Here is a 14,861-nt window from a genome sequence, read left to right as displayed (position 1 = left end):
CATACGTGTGCTTTGAGCTCCACGCCACCTCACCCTTTGATGCTCCCGCTGTGGGCCTCGCAGGGCCTCCCCGGAGCACTCCGCTGTCCTGCGGGAGGGCGTGCGCCGGTGCCTGCAGCAGCAGTGCGAGCAGACGGTGCGGATCCTGCACGCCAAGGTGGCCCAGAAATCTTACGGAAATGAGAAGCGGTAGGTGCCCCGCCCGCCCCTCCCAGGTCGCTTGGGCATTTGACCCTGCAAGCTCTTCCTCCTGTTTAGCATCTTTTGGAACCTGAGCAGGACTGGGGCTCAGCTGTTGGCTGATCGTGGGCCTTTTCCTTCAGCCAACAGGCCCCACGTTGGTCTTAGCAGAACCTCCCTGGGAATCTGCGGTCTCCATTCATTCACTCACTCACCCATTCATTCACTCACTCACCCATTCATTCATACTTTCCTTCCACAATAGGGACTGAGTGCTTGTCATGTGCCAGGCTCTCTGGGCACCGCTGGGCACTGGACGTATGGCTGAACAAGACACATACAGTCCCTGCTCTCGTGGCATCTTCATTCTAGGGAGGAAGAGACAGACAATGAAGTCCCCACAATCAATGAACGAGATTCCCAATGAAAGCTGGAAGGGAGTGGATAGTGCAGTGATAGAAACAGAAGGGAGGGAACTTTTGCTAGAAAGGTCAAGGTAACGTCGGATCTGAGACTCGAATGTGGAAATGGAGCCAGACAGGAGAGAGCCTGGGGGAAGCGTGTTCCAATGGGGAGAAAGAGGAAATGCACAGACCCTGTGGCAGTACCAACGAGGCCTGTTTGAGGTGCAAAGGAAGTGCCGTGGCTGCAGTTTGAGAAGGGAATGGGGATGAGGGAAATAAAGTTGGAGAGGTCAGCAGGGGCCAGATCAGATGAGGACCTTGAACTTAAACCATTGGAGGATTTTAAGATCAGTGACATGGTTGGCTCGTGGTTTTACAAATACAGATGTGGAGCTGCCAAGAAGCCAGTGGGTTCTGGGTATGTTTTAAAGGTGGTGTGGAGGTGGCCCGGATGTTAATGGGGTTCACAGTCTTGGAGGAGCCTGGGGAGGGGGGGTGGGAAAGGTGGAAGGGGATTCTTTCAGGTTTCCGCTACCTTTGAGATGCCTACAAGACAGAACAGGGGAGACGATACACGAGCTCGGCGCTCACATGTCTCCGCAGGTTCTTCTGCCCCCCGCCCTGTGTCTACCTCGCAGGTCCTGGCTGGAGGGTGAAGCCGGTGCCGGGCCAAGGTGAGGACAGACCTCAGGACAGGTCGCCTTCCTTGGGAGGGGACCACGCTGTAGGGATTGGGAGCGGGGAGGTCCGCAGACCCAGTCTCGCTGCGCCCTCTGGCGGCGAGAAGTAGGCTTGCTGGCCCCCGGAGTCCCTCCCGAGCCCGCCTGCGTCCGTTTCCAGCCCACCTCGCCGGGGACACGGGGCCCACCGTCTGCGGCTACATGGGACTGGACGGCGCATCCGGCAGCGCCGCCGAGACGCAGAAGTTAAATTTCGAGGAGCAGCCCGACTCCAGGGTGAGTGCGCACAAGAGGGGGGTGCCAGTCCTGCTCCCACCCTTGCCTCTTCCTTGGGGAGGAATTTCCTCGTTTACTCCGCTGCAGAGGCTACCCGACAGGTGGGGAGGGGAGCCTGGCCCCCGAGGATCCGCCGGGAGGGCGCCCCGAGAGCTTGGACTACGCCGCATCCGTCACGTCTGTCCGACGGGGCGGACGTCAGATAACGGGGGGGGAGGGGTGAGGAAGGTTCACCCCGAGTCTGACAGCTGAGATGAGCCGGCCCCACCCCCCTGAGCCCCGCAGGAATTCGGCTGCGCCAAGACCCTGTACATCTCAGACGCAGACAAGAGGAAGCACTTCAGGCTGGTGCTGCGGCTGGTGCTCCGGGGGGGCCGGGAGCTGGGCACCTTCCACAGCCGCCTCATCAAGGTCATCTCCAAGCCCTCGCAGAAGAAGCAGTCGCTGAAAAACACCGACCGTGAGCGGGGCGGGGCTGGACCGTAGGCGTAGCGGGGTGGGGGTGGGGGTGGTTGGGAGGGGGAGAGACCTGCCTTGTAGGGGTGGGGTCAGAGTGGAAGAGGCGGGGTCTGAGCCGAGCGGGGCGGGGACCGGCCTGGCTGAGCCGGTGGAGCTGAGCTCTGGGAATAAGTCAGGGAAGCAAGGGCAGAGCTGAGAGGGACAGACACCTGTCTTGAGTGTGTGAGTTAGGGACGGGGTAGTTGGGGGACGGGGCGGGTGGGGGGTGGGGTGGGGGGGTTAAACGGCCAGCAGATTCTGAAGTAGAGACAGATTAAAAGTGACAATAAAAAGAGGAAATTCCGTTAAAAATATTTAACAGAGGAAATTCAGTTAAAAATATTTGCTCTAGGCCTGGCTCTGTGCTGGGTGCTGGGTGCTGGGTCCCTATAAAACAAGGACAAGTGTCTGTTCTAGAGGAACATACAGTCTGGCAGGGAGAGGGGCAAGCATAGAGGATCAAAGAGAGAGTCTGAGACAAGTACTGTCCTGGGTGCCAAGTACTGGAGGATCTGAGACTATAAGGGGGCGGGGGAAGCCTGACTAACAGTGACACCACCACCACCATCCCCGATGGGAGGGGGGAGGAAGGGGGAGGCGAAGGGAGGGTTAGCTTTCTGGAACACCTTACATGCACCAGCCTATTTGATGCTCACTGTGTCCCTGTGAGGGAGGTACTGTCACTGACCCCATGTTGTAGATGCAGAAAATGCGGTTTGGAACATTCATCCATTCGTCTGGGACACACTTGGGCCTAGCATATTCCAGGCCGGCTAGGAAGCAGTCCAGCCGGGATTTGGACTTGTGTCGATGTCACTCCGGAGAAAGCCCGAAGGATGTCTCAGATCCAGGCAGCGCTCAGGCTGGCCCTGGGTGTCAGGACGGGGCCAGGGAGGAGTGTTACAGTGTGGTGGGTGCAGTGCAGATTCTGGAGCCGGGTGGCCTGGCTCTGAGTCCTGGCTCTCCCCTTTGCCAGTCCAGTGGCCCTCGGCATGTTGCTCTCTTCAGTGGAGGTAATATCATCTACCTCCGAGGGTTGCTGAGAGGTTCAAAAGAACTCATGCCTATAAAGCATTTAAAACAGTACCTGGCACACAGCAAACTTCAGCTGTTAGTCCATGGATCCGAACGTGGGCTGAGTGTACACTGAGCACCTCCAGAATGCCTAGCGCTGTGAAGGGAGAGAGGGAGATGGCCCGAGGTGTTCTCCCCGGGTGGTCAAAATCTAATCGGAAAACCAACAGTGGCTCTTCCTACGGGAGAGGCTGGAAGAGATCGATGCCAAGCCCCAGACATGCTGCACTGCTGCTTCACACCACAGGGCCTCTGCTTATGCAGCCCCCAAGCCCTTCTACCTACTTCACGCTCCCCAGCTGAGGGCATCGCCTCCTCCAGGAAGCCCTCCTTCGCCCAGTCCTTACCCACCTGACTGAAATCTTATATTTATGTCCCTGCTTCCTCTCTGAGACCCTGAGCTCCTCCAGACCAAGCCTACACCTGATTCTCCCTCTGGGGCCCAGCACCCTGCTCAGGGCCCGCCTCAAGTAGTGGGTACTTCATGATCGTGTAGGGAGCTGAAGGACGCCCAGGCAGCCAAAGTGAGCAGAAGCGGGGCTAGGGCGGGTGCTGGATGAATGGCTGTGACATGTGAATGTCCACTGTGTCTAGGCTGGCGGGCATTGGAGCCAAATGGGCACAGGGGGCAGAGAGTGGAAGCGTCTGGCATGTCCAAGGGACCCAGCCAGGCCGGGCACTGACTCCTCCTCCCCTCTCAGTGTGCATATCCTCGGGCTCCAAGGTCTCCCTCTTCAACCGCCTGCGCTCCCAGACGGTCTCCACGCGCTACCTCTCCGTGGAGGACGGCGCCTTCGTGGCCAGTGCGCGCCAGTGGGCGGCCTTCACCCTGCACCTGGGTAATGGCACCCGCGGGCAGGGGCGGGCACTCGCCTTCACTCACCACAACACTTCAGGGAAGGTGACCTCCGCCCCTGGAACGGAGACTTTGAAACACAAAAAGGCTTGCCAGGGGTCCCAGTGAGTTGGTGACTGAGCCAAGCCCTGTGACTCCAGGGTCCAGCCCAGGCCCTCACCTCAGCCCCTGCCCCAGGGGTCAGACCTTTGCGAGGATGGCCAGGGGGACCCGTCCAGGGAGGAGAACCTTCAACCATACCCACAAGACCCACATGGGGCGCTGACGGGGTGGCGGCAGAGGCCAGAAGGGCAGGGTTTGGAGCAGTGGCGTGGGGCCCTCTGAGACCCTCTTCTTCCTTCCTTCCCCCCCCCCCCCAGCTGATGACCACTCTTCCCAGGGGGACTTCCCCCCTCGAGAGGGCTACGTCCGCTATGGCTCCCTGGTGCAGCTGGTCTGCACTGTCACGGGCATCACGCTCCCTCCGATGGTAGGGAAGGGAGGGTCCCCGGAGCCACGCAGAGGGTGACCCACGCGGGCAGGGCTGGAGGGGGAGGGCCTGAGGCATAGAGACACCTGTCGAGCTCTCACCCAGGATACTCAGTGCCTTGTGGGGCCGGATAGAGGCAAAGGGCTGACAGTGTGTGTGTGTGGGGGGGTGTCTGCCAGTGCCCATATGGCTACGGGAGGAGCAGAAAGCTGGCCGGGAGGGTGGCCTCTGGCACCTGGCACCATGCGGTCACACTTCCTGTCACCTTGTTGCTGTAGATCATCCGCAAAGTGGCCAAGCAGTGTGCGCTCCTCGACGTGGACGAGCCCATCTCCCAGCTGCACAAGTGCGCACTCCAGTTCCCCGGGGGCCCTCCCGGCAGCGGGGGCACCTACCTATGTCTGGCCACAGAGAAGGTGGTGCAGTTCCAGGTGAGGAGCGGGGGGGTCAGCACCAGGCCTCTTAGACAGAATGCAGAGAGCCACGGCACGTTAGACCCGCGGTCGGCAAGCTGCAGCTCGCAAGCCACAGGCGGCTCTTTGGCCCCTTGAGTGTGGCTCTTCCACAAAATACCTCGGCCTGGGCGAGTCTGTTTTGAGGAAGTGGTGGTAGCAGAAGCTTAAGTTTAAAAAGTTTGGCTCTCCAAAGAAATGTCAACCGTTGTCCTGTGGATATTTAGCTCAGTTGGCTAATGAGTTTGCCAACCACTGGGTTAGACCATCATCGTTGTATGAGCTCTTCTTCCTCCCGGGGGATGCTAGAACCATAGACTGTGAACACAGAATCAGAGAACATAAAAATAAAAAAATAATAATAATAACATTACTGAGCAGTACTCCTTCCAGCAGACTATTAGAGTCTTTGGAGGTTGGAATATAAAGTTGCAGGCTGAAAATAAAAAAAACAATAAATAAGGATATTGAGGGTGATGGAGCAAAGACCATTCGAATCATAACATTGTAAGTCTCAGAACTGTGGAATGTTGGGGCACAGAACTGCAGTGTTAAAGATAGGATTCTAGGATCCTAACAAAATAGACCTTTGGAAGCCAGCTCACCCAGCGAACTTATTTAACTCGGGGGAGGGCGGAGGGCGGAACGGAAGGGCCTGGTCTAAGCTCCAAGGGCAGGCATCCCGCAGCGCCTGGGACTGGAACCCAGAACCCGGAGCCCGGGCACCGCCAACCGGAGCTCCTGCCCATCCCCCCCGCGTCTCCGCCCAGGCCGCCCCCTGCCCCAAGGAGGCCAACCGGGCGCTGCTCAACGACAGCTCCTGCTGGACCATCATAGGCACCGAGGCGGTGGAGTTCTCCTTCAGCGCCAGCCTGGCGCGCACCCGGGAGCCCGTCACCCCGGTGCCCCTCATCAGCGCCCTGGAGGTGAGTGGGGGCGGGGGTGGGGGGAGGATGGGCGCTAGGAGGGAGGGAGGGGGGCGGGCTTGGCCACCCTCCCCCACATCTCCGGTCCCACCCTCTCCCAGCTCAGCGGCGGGGGAGACGTGGCCACGCTGGAGCTGCACGGGGAGAACTTCCACGCGGGGCTCAAGGTGTGGTTCGGGGACGTGGAGGCGGAAACCATGTACAGGTAATGGGCGGGGAGCGGAGGGGGCTTGTCATCAGCCCGCCGCCCGGAGGTCCCTGCAGCCCTGACCCCCACCCCGCCCCCTGTCCCGCCCCAGGAGCCCGCGGTCCCTGGTGTGCGTGGTGCCCGTGGTGGCCGCCTTCGGCAGCGCCTGGCGCTGGCTGCGCACGCCCATCACCGTGGCCGTGAGCCTGGTGCGCGCCGACGGCCTGCTCTACCCCAGCGCCTTCTCCTTCACCTACACCCCCGAGCTCAGCGCGCGGCCCGCGCCCACCGGGGCGCCCCCGCCCGCCGCCCCCGCCGCCGCCGACGCCGACGCGCTGCTGGAGAGCATCCACCGCGAGTTCACGCGCACCAACTTCCACCTCTTCATCCAGACCTAGGCCCCGACTCCCCTCCCACCCTCTGCCCCGGGTGCCCGGCGCCCCGCCCTCTGCCCCGGGTGCCCCGGAGGCCGGGGACCGCCGGGACCGCCCGGCCCAGCAGCCCAGAGGCTCTCGCCCTGAAACCCGGCCCTGCGGGCTTGCAACTGGCTGCTCCTCTGACGCCCAGGAAGATGCTCTCTTTGCTGCACTCCGGGCGGCTCTCCCGCCTTTGTCTCCGGTTCACTCTAAATCACAGTCTGTCTCCCTCCCTCGGTACCTCTGTGGATGTCTCTCTGTGTGCCCTGTCGCTCCATCTTTGTCTCTGTCTCACAGCGTTTCTCACGCCCAGGCCTGGCCTACAGACCCTGGAGCACGGGGTCCTGATGGGAGTATGAGATCTGTGGGGGGTGTCAGGTCCCCCCTGGAGCCCCGGGTCCCCCCTGGAGGCAGGCGATGCGCCTTGGCCCGTGCTTCCTCTTTGGCTCACGTCTTTAGTGGTTGGGCAGGTGCCTGGGCACTGGGAGGGTCTTGCCATCTTCACTATCCACCAGGCCCTTCTCTTGTAGGCCCATGAGGATGCAGTACTGAGGGTCGGGGGTCACTCTGCTGTGCTAGCAGCACCCCCAATCCAAGTGAGACTCTAATCTGTACAGCCCACCTGTCCTTCCAGTGTGCTTCCCCCGCCCTCACACAGGAGGGAGGAAGCACTGGCCGCGGAGCAGAGAGCCTGTCCTGTGGGCCCCTCCTGGAGAAGAAGCCAGCAGCCCTGACCCGGTGCCGCCCCCGGGGGCCACCTGTTCACGCTGGCAATGAGTTACCCTACCAACAACCCCACCTCAAGCAAAGATGCACCCCAGACACACAGGGGAGAACACAGGACACAATAAAACGTCCCCAGGACACCTCTAGACACGTCTGAGATCAACCGGGCAGTAACCCAGCTGCGAGAGAAGCTTCTCTGCATGAGGCCCGGAGACCAGGCCACAGCCATCCCTGCGCAGCCCGCCCGCCCTCTGCCGCTCTGTGCTCTCCGGGAAGCAGAGGGCCCGGGCAGGGTCCTGACTCTGGCTGCTGAAACCGGGCACACCTATCACAGGTGCCAACGGCCTGTACCGGCTCCTCCTGGTGCCAAGTGGAGAGAACCAGTTTGAAGTGTTGGTTCAGGGTTCTCACCTCCCCCCTGCCTGGACTTCCCCTGAACTCTGAGGAGGGGCTGTTTTCTGCAGAAACTCCTCCCCCAGAACATAGGAAAGCCCCAGGAGAAAGAAGATGCTGACACTTCCCAAGAAATTTGCTCTTTAGACTCTCCGAAGCCTCGGTCAGCAGGGTGAGCCCCCCTCCCCCATCCCAGGGAAGGAGCAGCTGGTTCCAGGCCCCTCCTAGCCAAGGAATGCAGGGCACACACTGAAGGGGAAATGTCCCCACGTGAGTGCTCACCTCAGGAGAGCTTGGGCTCCGTGCCTGAGATGGCGGTGAAGCCGGAAGCCACTCCTGAGGAGGCTGAGAGGAGTTTCGTAGCCCACCACACAGGAAGTTGGGGCTCAAGGGCCCATCCAGCCCTGCCCTCAAGGACTTCCTCTGCCACTCCACAGGCAGGCCCGCTGGAAGCCAAGAACCTAGGCTGGCCTGAGAGCCCTGGCCCAGCTGTGCAGCTTCCTCAGGGCACCCTAGAACCCTGGGTCCCACCCGCACTCCCTCCTGGAAGTCTATGACCTCAAAGCTCCAGCCCGAGCCTGAGTTCCAGCTGCTGGACTGTCCCTGGAGGTCCTCCCAGCCTAAGCCTGAATCCATGGAACATCAAACTCCCCTCCCTGCCCGTCCCTCTCATAGCCCTTCCTCTCTGATCTCCTTCCCCCACATCATCCAGTTCCCAAGGCCTAAGGGCTGACTCCAGCCCTCCTTCCACACTAAACTAGGCCTCCTCCTTCGCTCTCCTGCCACTACCACCCTGTCCTCCAAACCCAGCTCAGATGCCACTACCACCAAGGTCTCCCCAAGGCAGGATCGACTGCACAATGTGTGGGGCCCCGTCCCAAAGTTATTCCGAATTCCAAGATAGCGACAGCAGAACCTGAAATCAAGGCAGGGCCCTGCTAAGCACAAGGCCTAGTGTGACTGTACATGTCACCAGGCCATAAAGCAGTCATGTGTCCACACGATGGAAAGCCTCACTGGGACCATGCCCCCCTTGGAATAAAGGGCTTTATGTACATTTCAAGTGTCCCCTGTAGACCACGAGCTTCAAGTGGAAAGGAGCTCGTCGCTGTATATCCTGGAGGGCGCAGTACAATGCTTGGTTATTGAGTTGGGCTCAATAAATACCAAATTGCATTCCATTACATCTGGAGCTTGCAAGTGCAAAGTGAAACCAGCAAGTGGCACTGCCCCCTTTCTGAGAATTTGAGTTTTCCTCAAGCTCTCAGGATCAGAACCTTCCAGGGTTGATATACATTGCTCCCATTCCCATTTCCTCCTCATTTTTATCTATGGGGAAACTGAGGCTCTGAGAGAGTAGGCCCGCGAAGTTCTCAGAGCAGGTTGAGGACAGAGTCTGATTTGAATTCTATACTCCTAATGCTAAGTCTGGTGCTCTGAGGTTCTTTTAATTCTCTGCCTAATAGTATTTAACACTTTAGTTTGCTGCTAGCTGTCGGTAGTGTGTGTGCATTACAAGGGGCAGAAAGCAGGCGGCAGAGCACACAGTGAGAATAAAGTCAACAGTTTTTGTCCCAAAATCTCCCAATTGACCAGCTTTCATGCTACCTGAGGTTCTGCCACGAACAAACTACAATAGCTTTCTGGCTTAAGCATGGACCTTTGGGTCTCTGTCTCTCTGTCTCTGTCTCTGTCTCTCTCTCGTTTAAATTGGGTTTCCTCAAAGAGAACTCATAACCACAGTGGGAAATTCTCAGGTGCCTTCCCCCCTGGGGAGGATGGGACTGCTCAGGCCATAGACTAGGGGTGTCGAACTCAATCAGACTAGGGGCCAAAATCTAAAATCCAGCCTAAATCGCGGGCCGAATGGTTTACTGAACAGTCATAAACTGACAATGTCATAAACTGACAGCGGAGTGCAGTGATGACAGCGCGGTGCGGGCCACATTGCAAGGCCTGGCGGGCTGGATTTGGCCCGCGGGCCTTGTGTTTGACACATGTGCCATAGACCATGAAGATGGTAAGAGAGAGAGGAAGTGGCTTTAAGGGGAACGAAACCAGTAACACCATGAGTTTCACAAGGGTCAACATTGACCATACTCACCCCAAAGGGCCCCTCGGTGAGGTGAGGCTGGCTCCGTTCCAGGCCCCAGTTGACAAAAGCAGGCGGAGCCGCGGTGACACAATAAGCCTTCAGTGGTGAAGTGGTAAACACCTGCTCTAACTGGCTGCCGGCCACCTGGGGCAGGGGTGGGGGATGGGCGGAGCAGGCAAAGTCCTGGGGAAAGGCTCGACCTTGTGACCAGGCTCCAGGTGGACGCACTCTGGTTACAACGTGTTGAAGTGGGGGCCACCCTACCAAGCTCACCCCCAAAACCCCCAGTGATTCAAAATGAGCAGCCCGTTTGAACAGATGTGAGGGCGTCTTGCAAGACTCCAGTTACAAGGAGCAGAGACCCCTCCAGCCTCCTGGGGCTCAGGTAAACCCAAGGTGGCAGGGGTCTCAGAGGGGATTTGAGACCACGCTCCTTGCCTCAAAGGGGGCGTGTGGGCCTGAGCAGCCCCAGTGAAGGGACGCTGACACAAAGCCTTGGACATGGTGGACGTGAGCACTCTGGAGCCCACTGGCCGGGGTCGGAACTCATGGGCAGTGTGTCCGTTTGGGCGAGTTACTTAACCTCTTCGCTGGATTCCTCATCTGTAAAACGGGGTGCTGACAGGATCTTACTGTGCGGAATTGTGACGAGTGAGTTCAGGAGTTAAGCACAGAATGGACTTCCTGGCGGTCTGGTAGGTAAGAAGGATCTTACCCAGCTCCCAGGGTGGCTGTGAGGATCAGAAGAAGTGTCCAGAGTCTGCGGATTACAGTGCCCGCTGGTGACGTGAGTGAGGCTGGTGGACAGTCTGTGGCCAGGCCGAGAACCGCCATGTAGGCAGGCTCCTTCCTGTCAGCAGCTAATTGCTGCCACGCTACCTGAGAGCTGTCAAATCTTTTTCCCCAAGAGACATGAGGAATCTGGATTTTTATGGGAAATGGCCTCATTTCTAGTTGGCAACTACTCCAAGGACTTCCGTACGTTTGTTTTTTAAACACGATCCTATCTCAGCAGCACAGAGGTAGGCGTGCGTGCCCCACAGGCCTCGGCATGCACGCTCCCACTTCTCCTACACCCTCCGGGCCTTTGCTGGCTTCCCACATGTCCGCCCCGCTGTCCGCCTCCCCACGGGCATGTGGGCAGGACAGTCATCTGAGGCTCCACTGAGGCCAAGGGAACCAGAGCCCGGAGAGACCTTATGAACTTTAAAACCACAGAAGCAGGCCAAAGCCGGTTTGGCTCAGTGGTAGAGCGTCGGTCTGCAGACTGAAAGGTCCCGAGTTCAATTCCAGTCAAGGGCATGTACCTTGGTTGCCGGCACATCCCCAGTAGGGGGTGTGCAGGAGGCAGCTGATGGATGTTACTCTCTCATTGACGTTTCTAGCTCTCTATCTCTCTCCCTTCCTCTCTGTAAAAAATCAATAAAATATATTTAAAAAATAAAAATAAAAAACCACAGAAGCGGGCGATCTAGAAAGTACCAGGTTTTATTATCTTTTTATCAAAAAGTCAGTAACAGACAACAGTGTGAGGGGCTACAAGAGGTGCTCACTTCCAACCCAGCCAGAGGAAAGGGCCCAGGGATGGGTGGGTGGGGGATGGAGAAGAGGACCCAGCCAGCTGGGAACCCTGGGTTGTGGGGGTGCAGGGGACAGGAAATGAGGCTGATTCCCCCCACCCCAGCCAGTGGGGTCAGAAGATGCAGCCTACCCGGGCTAGGCCGCCAAGCCCTCCTCTCTGGAAGGGAAGGTCATGGGTAACAGGCTCCGAGCTAGGGCCCAATCAGCCTTCCCCAACCTGTCCTTTGCCCAGGAAGACAAAGGTCACGCCAGCAACGCTGGGGCTGTGACTCGCTAAGCCAGCTTAGTTCTCCAGCAGTGCTGTCCGACAGACGGAAACCGCCCCCACCTGCCTGCTCACTCCAGCAGCCACTAGCCACGCATAGCGGCTGAGCCCTTGAAATGCGGTTAGTGTAACCGAGGAATGGATTTTTGACTTGATGAAATTCTAATTGACGTGGCCACTTGTGGCTGGTGGTTACTGTATTGGCGAGCACAGCTCTCCAATTTTCTCTTCAATTTGGAGAAATGGGGAACTCAAGCTGAGAGGAAGGCAGAACTATCTACCCTCAACTAGTCTAGCCCCGTGAAAAGGCACCAGGACCGGGGCAAGAGATACAGGCAAAACCCCCCTCGGCCACAGAAAAATTCACTCACTCAACCGCCCAGCCAACTTCAAACGGGAATATCACACTACCTCCTGAAAAAATATATTCATCTATTTTCCTAGAACCAAGAAAGGATAATAATATATTACAAGAAAAGAGACACACATATCCCACCATCCCTTACATTATATTTTGGGATCTGCTAGATAGAAAACTATGTCTCAGCAAAAGCCACTTCTTAGAGGAAGCAGCCTCGGAAAGGGTCCAAGTCATGAGCAGAGGACTGTGAAGTCTGTTTTATAAAACGGGGAGGGGACCTGAAGGAAAACAGAAAAGCGAGGCCCTGTCGGAAGCTATAAATAGTAAAAAATAAAAATCATATCTCCGGCTCTTCTCTCAGTTTCGAAAAACAGAAACCAAAAACAAAACCAAACGACCATTAAATACAAACTTAGCGGGTACGGTGGAAATATGCACGAGAGCAGAGAGCGCCCTGGCACCTGTGCACTCCTGCCCAGGCCGAGACTCTACACAAAGGAATGAACTGTTGAAAAAAACAAAACAAAACAAAAAAAAAAAACCCCACTAAAAATAGATTTACAAAAATTCTACAAATCCATTTCAATATGCACGTTCGGCTCCCCCACCCCCACCCTCCCCAAATAAAAAAGGTTTGATTTCCAAAAGTCACTCAAAGAGCCCAAGGGCCCGAGGTGTGGTATACCACACACTCCTGTAGTGTGGACACAGTGCCCTTCACGGGCACATCTCAAGGTGCGGGTGGTTCTAACTCTTTCTCCAGGTTCCTGGCAGGGGGGCCGGCGATGGAAGGGAAGGGCGGGGAGGAAGGCGCTGGAGACAGGCCTCCCGCGGGACTCATTCGGCGGCCTCGGGGGGGCTCCGGTGAGGCGTGGTCAGTACCGGCTCTAAGCAGGGCCTAGATTCTAAACTGGAAGATGCAGAAATAACGCAGCCCTGGCCTTGCCTTTGGAAAGGCCACGTGGAGCCTTGTTTCTCCGCTGGGACCGCGGAGACCCAGGGAACCCAGAGGCAGGCAGGAACAGAAGGTGCTCCGTCCCTTGCAATGTGTTCAGAGCTGAAGATGCTGACAGGTCAGGATTAGGTTGTCCTCCCCCTACTCTAAAGCCCACCCTCCACAGTCCCCCGGCTTCTCGCCCCCCCTCGGGTCCAAGCCGGTGTCCACGGAGAAGCTTCAGGCGTAGAACTCGTTGGTGGGGGCTTTCTTGTAGATGGGCTTCTTGCCCAGGTCGTAGCTGCCTTCGTCCTTCTTCTTCATGCGGTACATCAGCAGCAGGACCAGGAAGACCGCAAAGAGGATGCCCACGGTGCCGCCCACGATCAGAGCTGGAGGGAGAGGCACAGCAGGTGAGAGCGGCTCCTCGGGCCTCCGGGCGCCCTCCCACGTCTACGGTTGGCTCTCTTACGACGACGAGACATCCTCACCATCACACCGCCCGTGCCCTGCACGCTGAGGTCGGATTTGATCCTCACGGCCTCACTTATGATAAGGGGGTCATGGGGGTCAGGAAGACCCTAGGGCCAGAGTGGCAAAGCCACCCTTCCAACCAACACCTGTCCGAGTCCGAAGCCGGCTCTTTCCAAACGCCAGGTCGACTCCCCAGGAGCAGCTGAGCCCTAACTGAGCCAGAAGCAAGAAAAATGGCGGCTGTGGGAATGGTCACAGTCCTCTAGCTGTCCCTGTGTGCCCCTGTGCTCATACCCGCCTACACATCTATAGACAGTGTCTATGCTACATGCACAGGTGTAACACACTCGCAAGTCCATCCTATGTCCTAGATAGTTATTAGACAGTGGCCTATGATCAGTGGTTAAGGCTGGTGTCTCCTCCCACCCCTCCCACTTACGAGTTGTGTGACTTTAAGTTCCTTCATCTCACTCATTGCAAAATGGAAATCATGGTACCTTTCACATGTGTGTTCTAAGAATTACATACATTCGTCCACGTAGAGTGCTTAGAAGTGCATAGCACATGCTTCGTACTCACAAACTGTACATGTTTGTGGTTTCTGTCTGCCTCCCTAGCGCCCTGAATCGCCAGGGTCAGGCAGATGTGGGCTCCCAACGCCAGGATGTCCTCTGTGCTCTGCCAGGAGGCCGGAGTGGCTCCTTGTGTTTGTGGAGGGGGCAGGGATGTCTCACGGAATCCTTTCTGTGGCAGATTGAGTCCCCTAATTCGGACTTACTCAGGCTAAGAAGATTAATTTTCCGTCCCTGCACAAAGCTAGGCGGAGAATGGGGCCACGGGAGCCGAGGAAGGTCCTTTCTTGGCTAAAATTCTATGAAAAGCAGCAACAAAGGGGCCCCAGGAGATGCCAGGAAAAGGATTTCGAGTGCCAACCCCATTCTTGTCATCCCTCGGATGACCCCAGCTCCTCTCGTAGTTCTGTGCTGGGACTCCCCACAAGGTCCAAGTTCAATTACAGTCTTAGAAGTGACTGTGGTCCTGGACTCAAATGCCAGGGCTACCACTTTCTGGTTTTATGACTTTGGACAAGTGACTTGGTTTCTCGGAGACACAGTTTCCTCCTCTGTAACGGTGTCGATAACCATACCCATCTGATAGGGTTGTTGTGGGGACTCTAATGAGAGGAGTACATGAACCACGTGGCACATTGCAAGCATTCAGTAAACTCCCAGGTGCAGTTTTAAAAGGTGGGATGGGTCCTAGCTGGTTTTGCTCAGAGAACAGAGCGTTGGCCTGCGGATTTTGAAGGGTCCCGGGTTTGATTCCAGTTGAAGGCACTTGCCCTGGTTGCGGGCTCGATTCTCAGTAGAGGGGCATGCCGGAGGCAGCTGAACAATGATTCTCTCTCATCATTGATGTTTCTATCTACCTCTCCCTTCCTCTCTGAAATCAATAAAAATTGTATTTTAAAATAAAGTAAAATAAAGTAAAATAAAAAGATAGGATGGGAAGGCCCTGCCTCAGCTAACTGGACAACGTAACTTCACATGAAGACCACGTACTTGTATCTTCCTCTGCTGCAAGATGGAAGAGAGGACCGAACCTCAGCCTGCC

At 57.1% G+C, this 14,861-nt stretch overlaps 2 protein-coding genes across 2 annotated transcripts in view; one reads left to right on the top strand and one right to left on the bottom strand.

Moving 5' to 3' along the window:
- The first annotated feature begins 51 nt into the window (after positions 1–51).
- Positions 52–12,177, top strand: RBPJL (recombination signal binding protein for immunoglobulin kappa J region like). The gene is made up of 10 exons (XM_084888736.1): positions 52–189; positions 1,188–1,258; positions 1,425–1,540; positions 1,826–2,000; positions 3,814–3,951; positions 4,328–4,437; positions 4,716–4,868; positions 5,578–5,815; positions 5,917–6,020; positions 6,115–12,177. Exons 3-10 carry the CDS (start codon positions 1,466–1,468, stop codon positions 6,775–6,777), a joined length of 1,656 nt encoding a protein of 551 aa, XP_084744862.1. The 5' UTR covers positions 52–189; positions 1,188–1,258; positions 1,425–1,465; the 3' UTR covers positions 6,778–12,177.
- SDC4 (syndecan 4) overlaps positions 11,105–14,861 on the bottom strand; it is a 19,762-nt gene continuing 16,005 nt past the window's right edge. Inside the window, exon 5 of the mRNA XM_084888755.1 lies at positions 11,105–13,165. Coding sequence (XP_084744881.1) covers positions 13,014–13,165 — 152 coding nt within the window. The 3' untranslated portion in view covers positions 11,105–13,013. The remainder of the gene's footprint in view (positions 13,166–14,861) is intronic.

Source organism: Pipistrellus hanaki (assembly GCF_964339955.1).
Source record: "Pipistrellus hanaki genome assembly, chromosome: 6".
Classification (NCBI taxonomy): Eukaryota; Metazoa; Chordata; class Mammalia; order Chiroptera; family Vespertilionidae; genus Pipistrellus; species Pipistrellus hanaki.
This window is presented reverse-complemented; position numbering and strand designations above follow the sequence as displayed.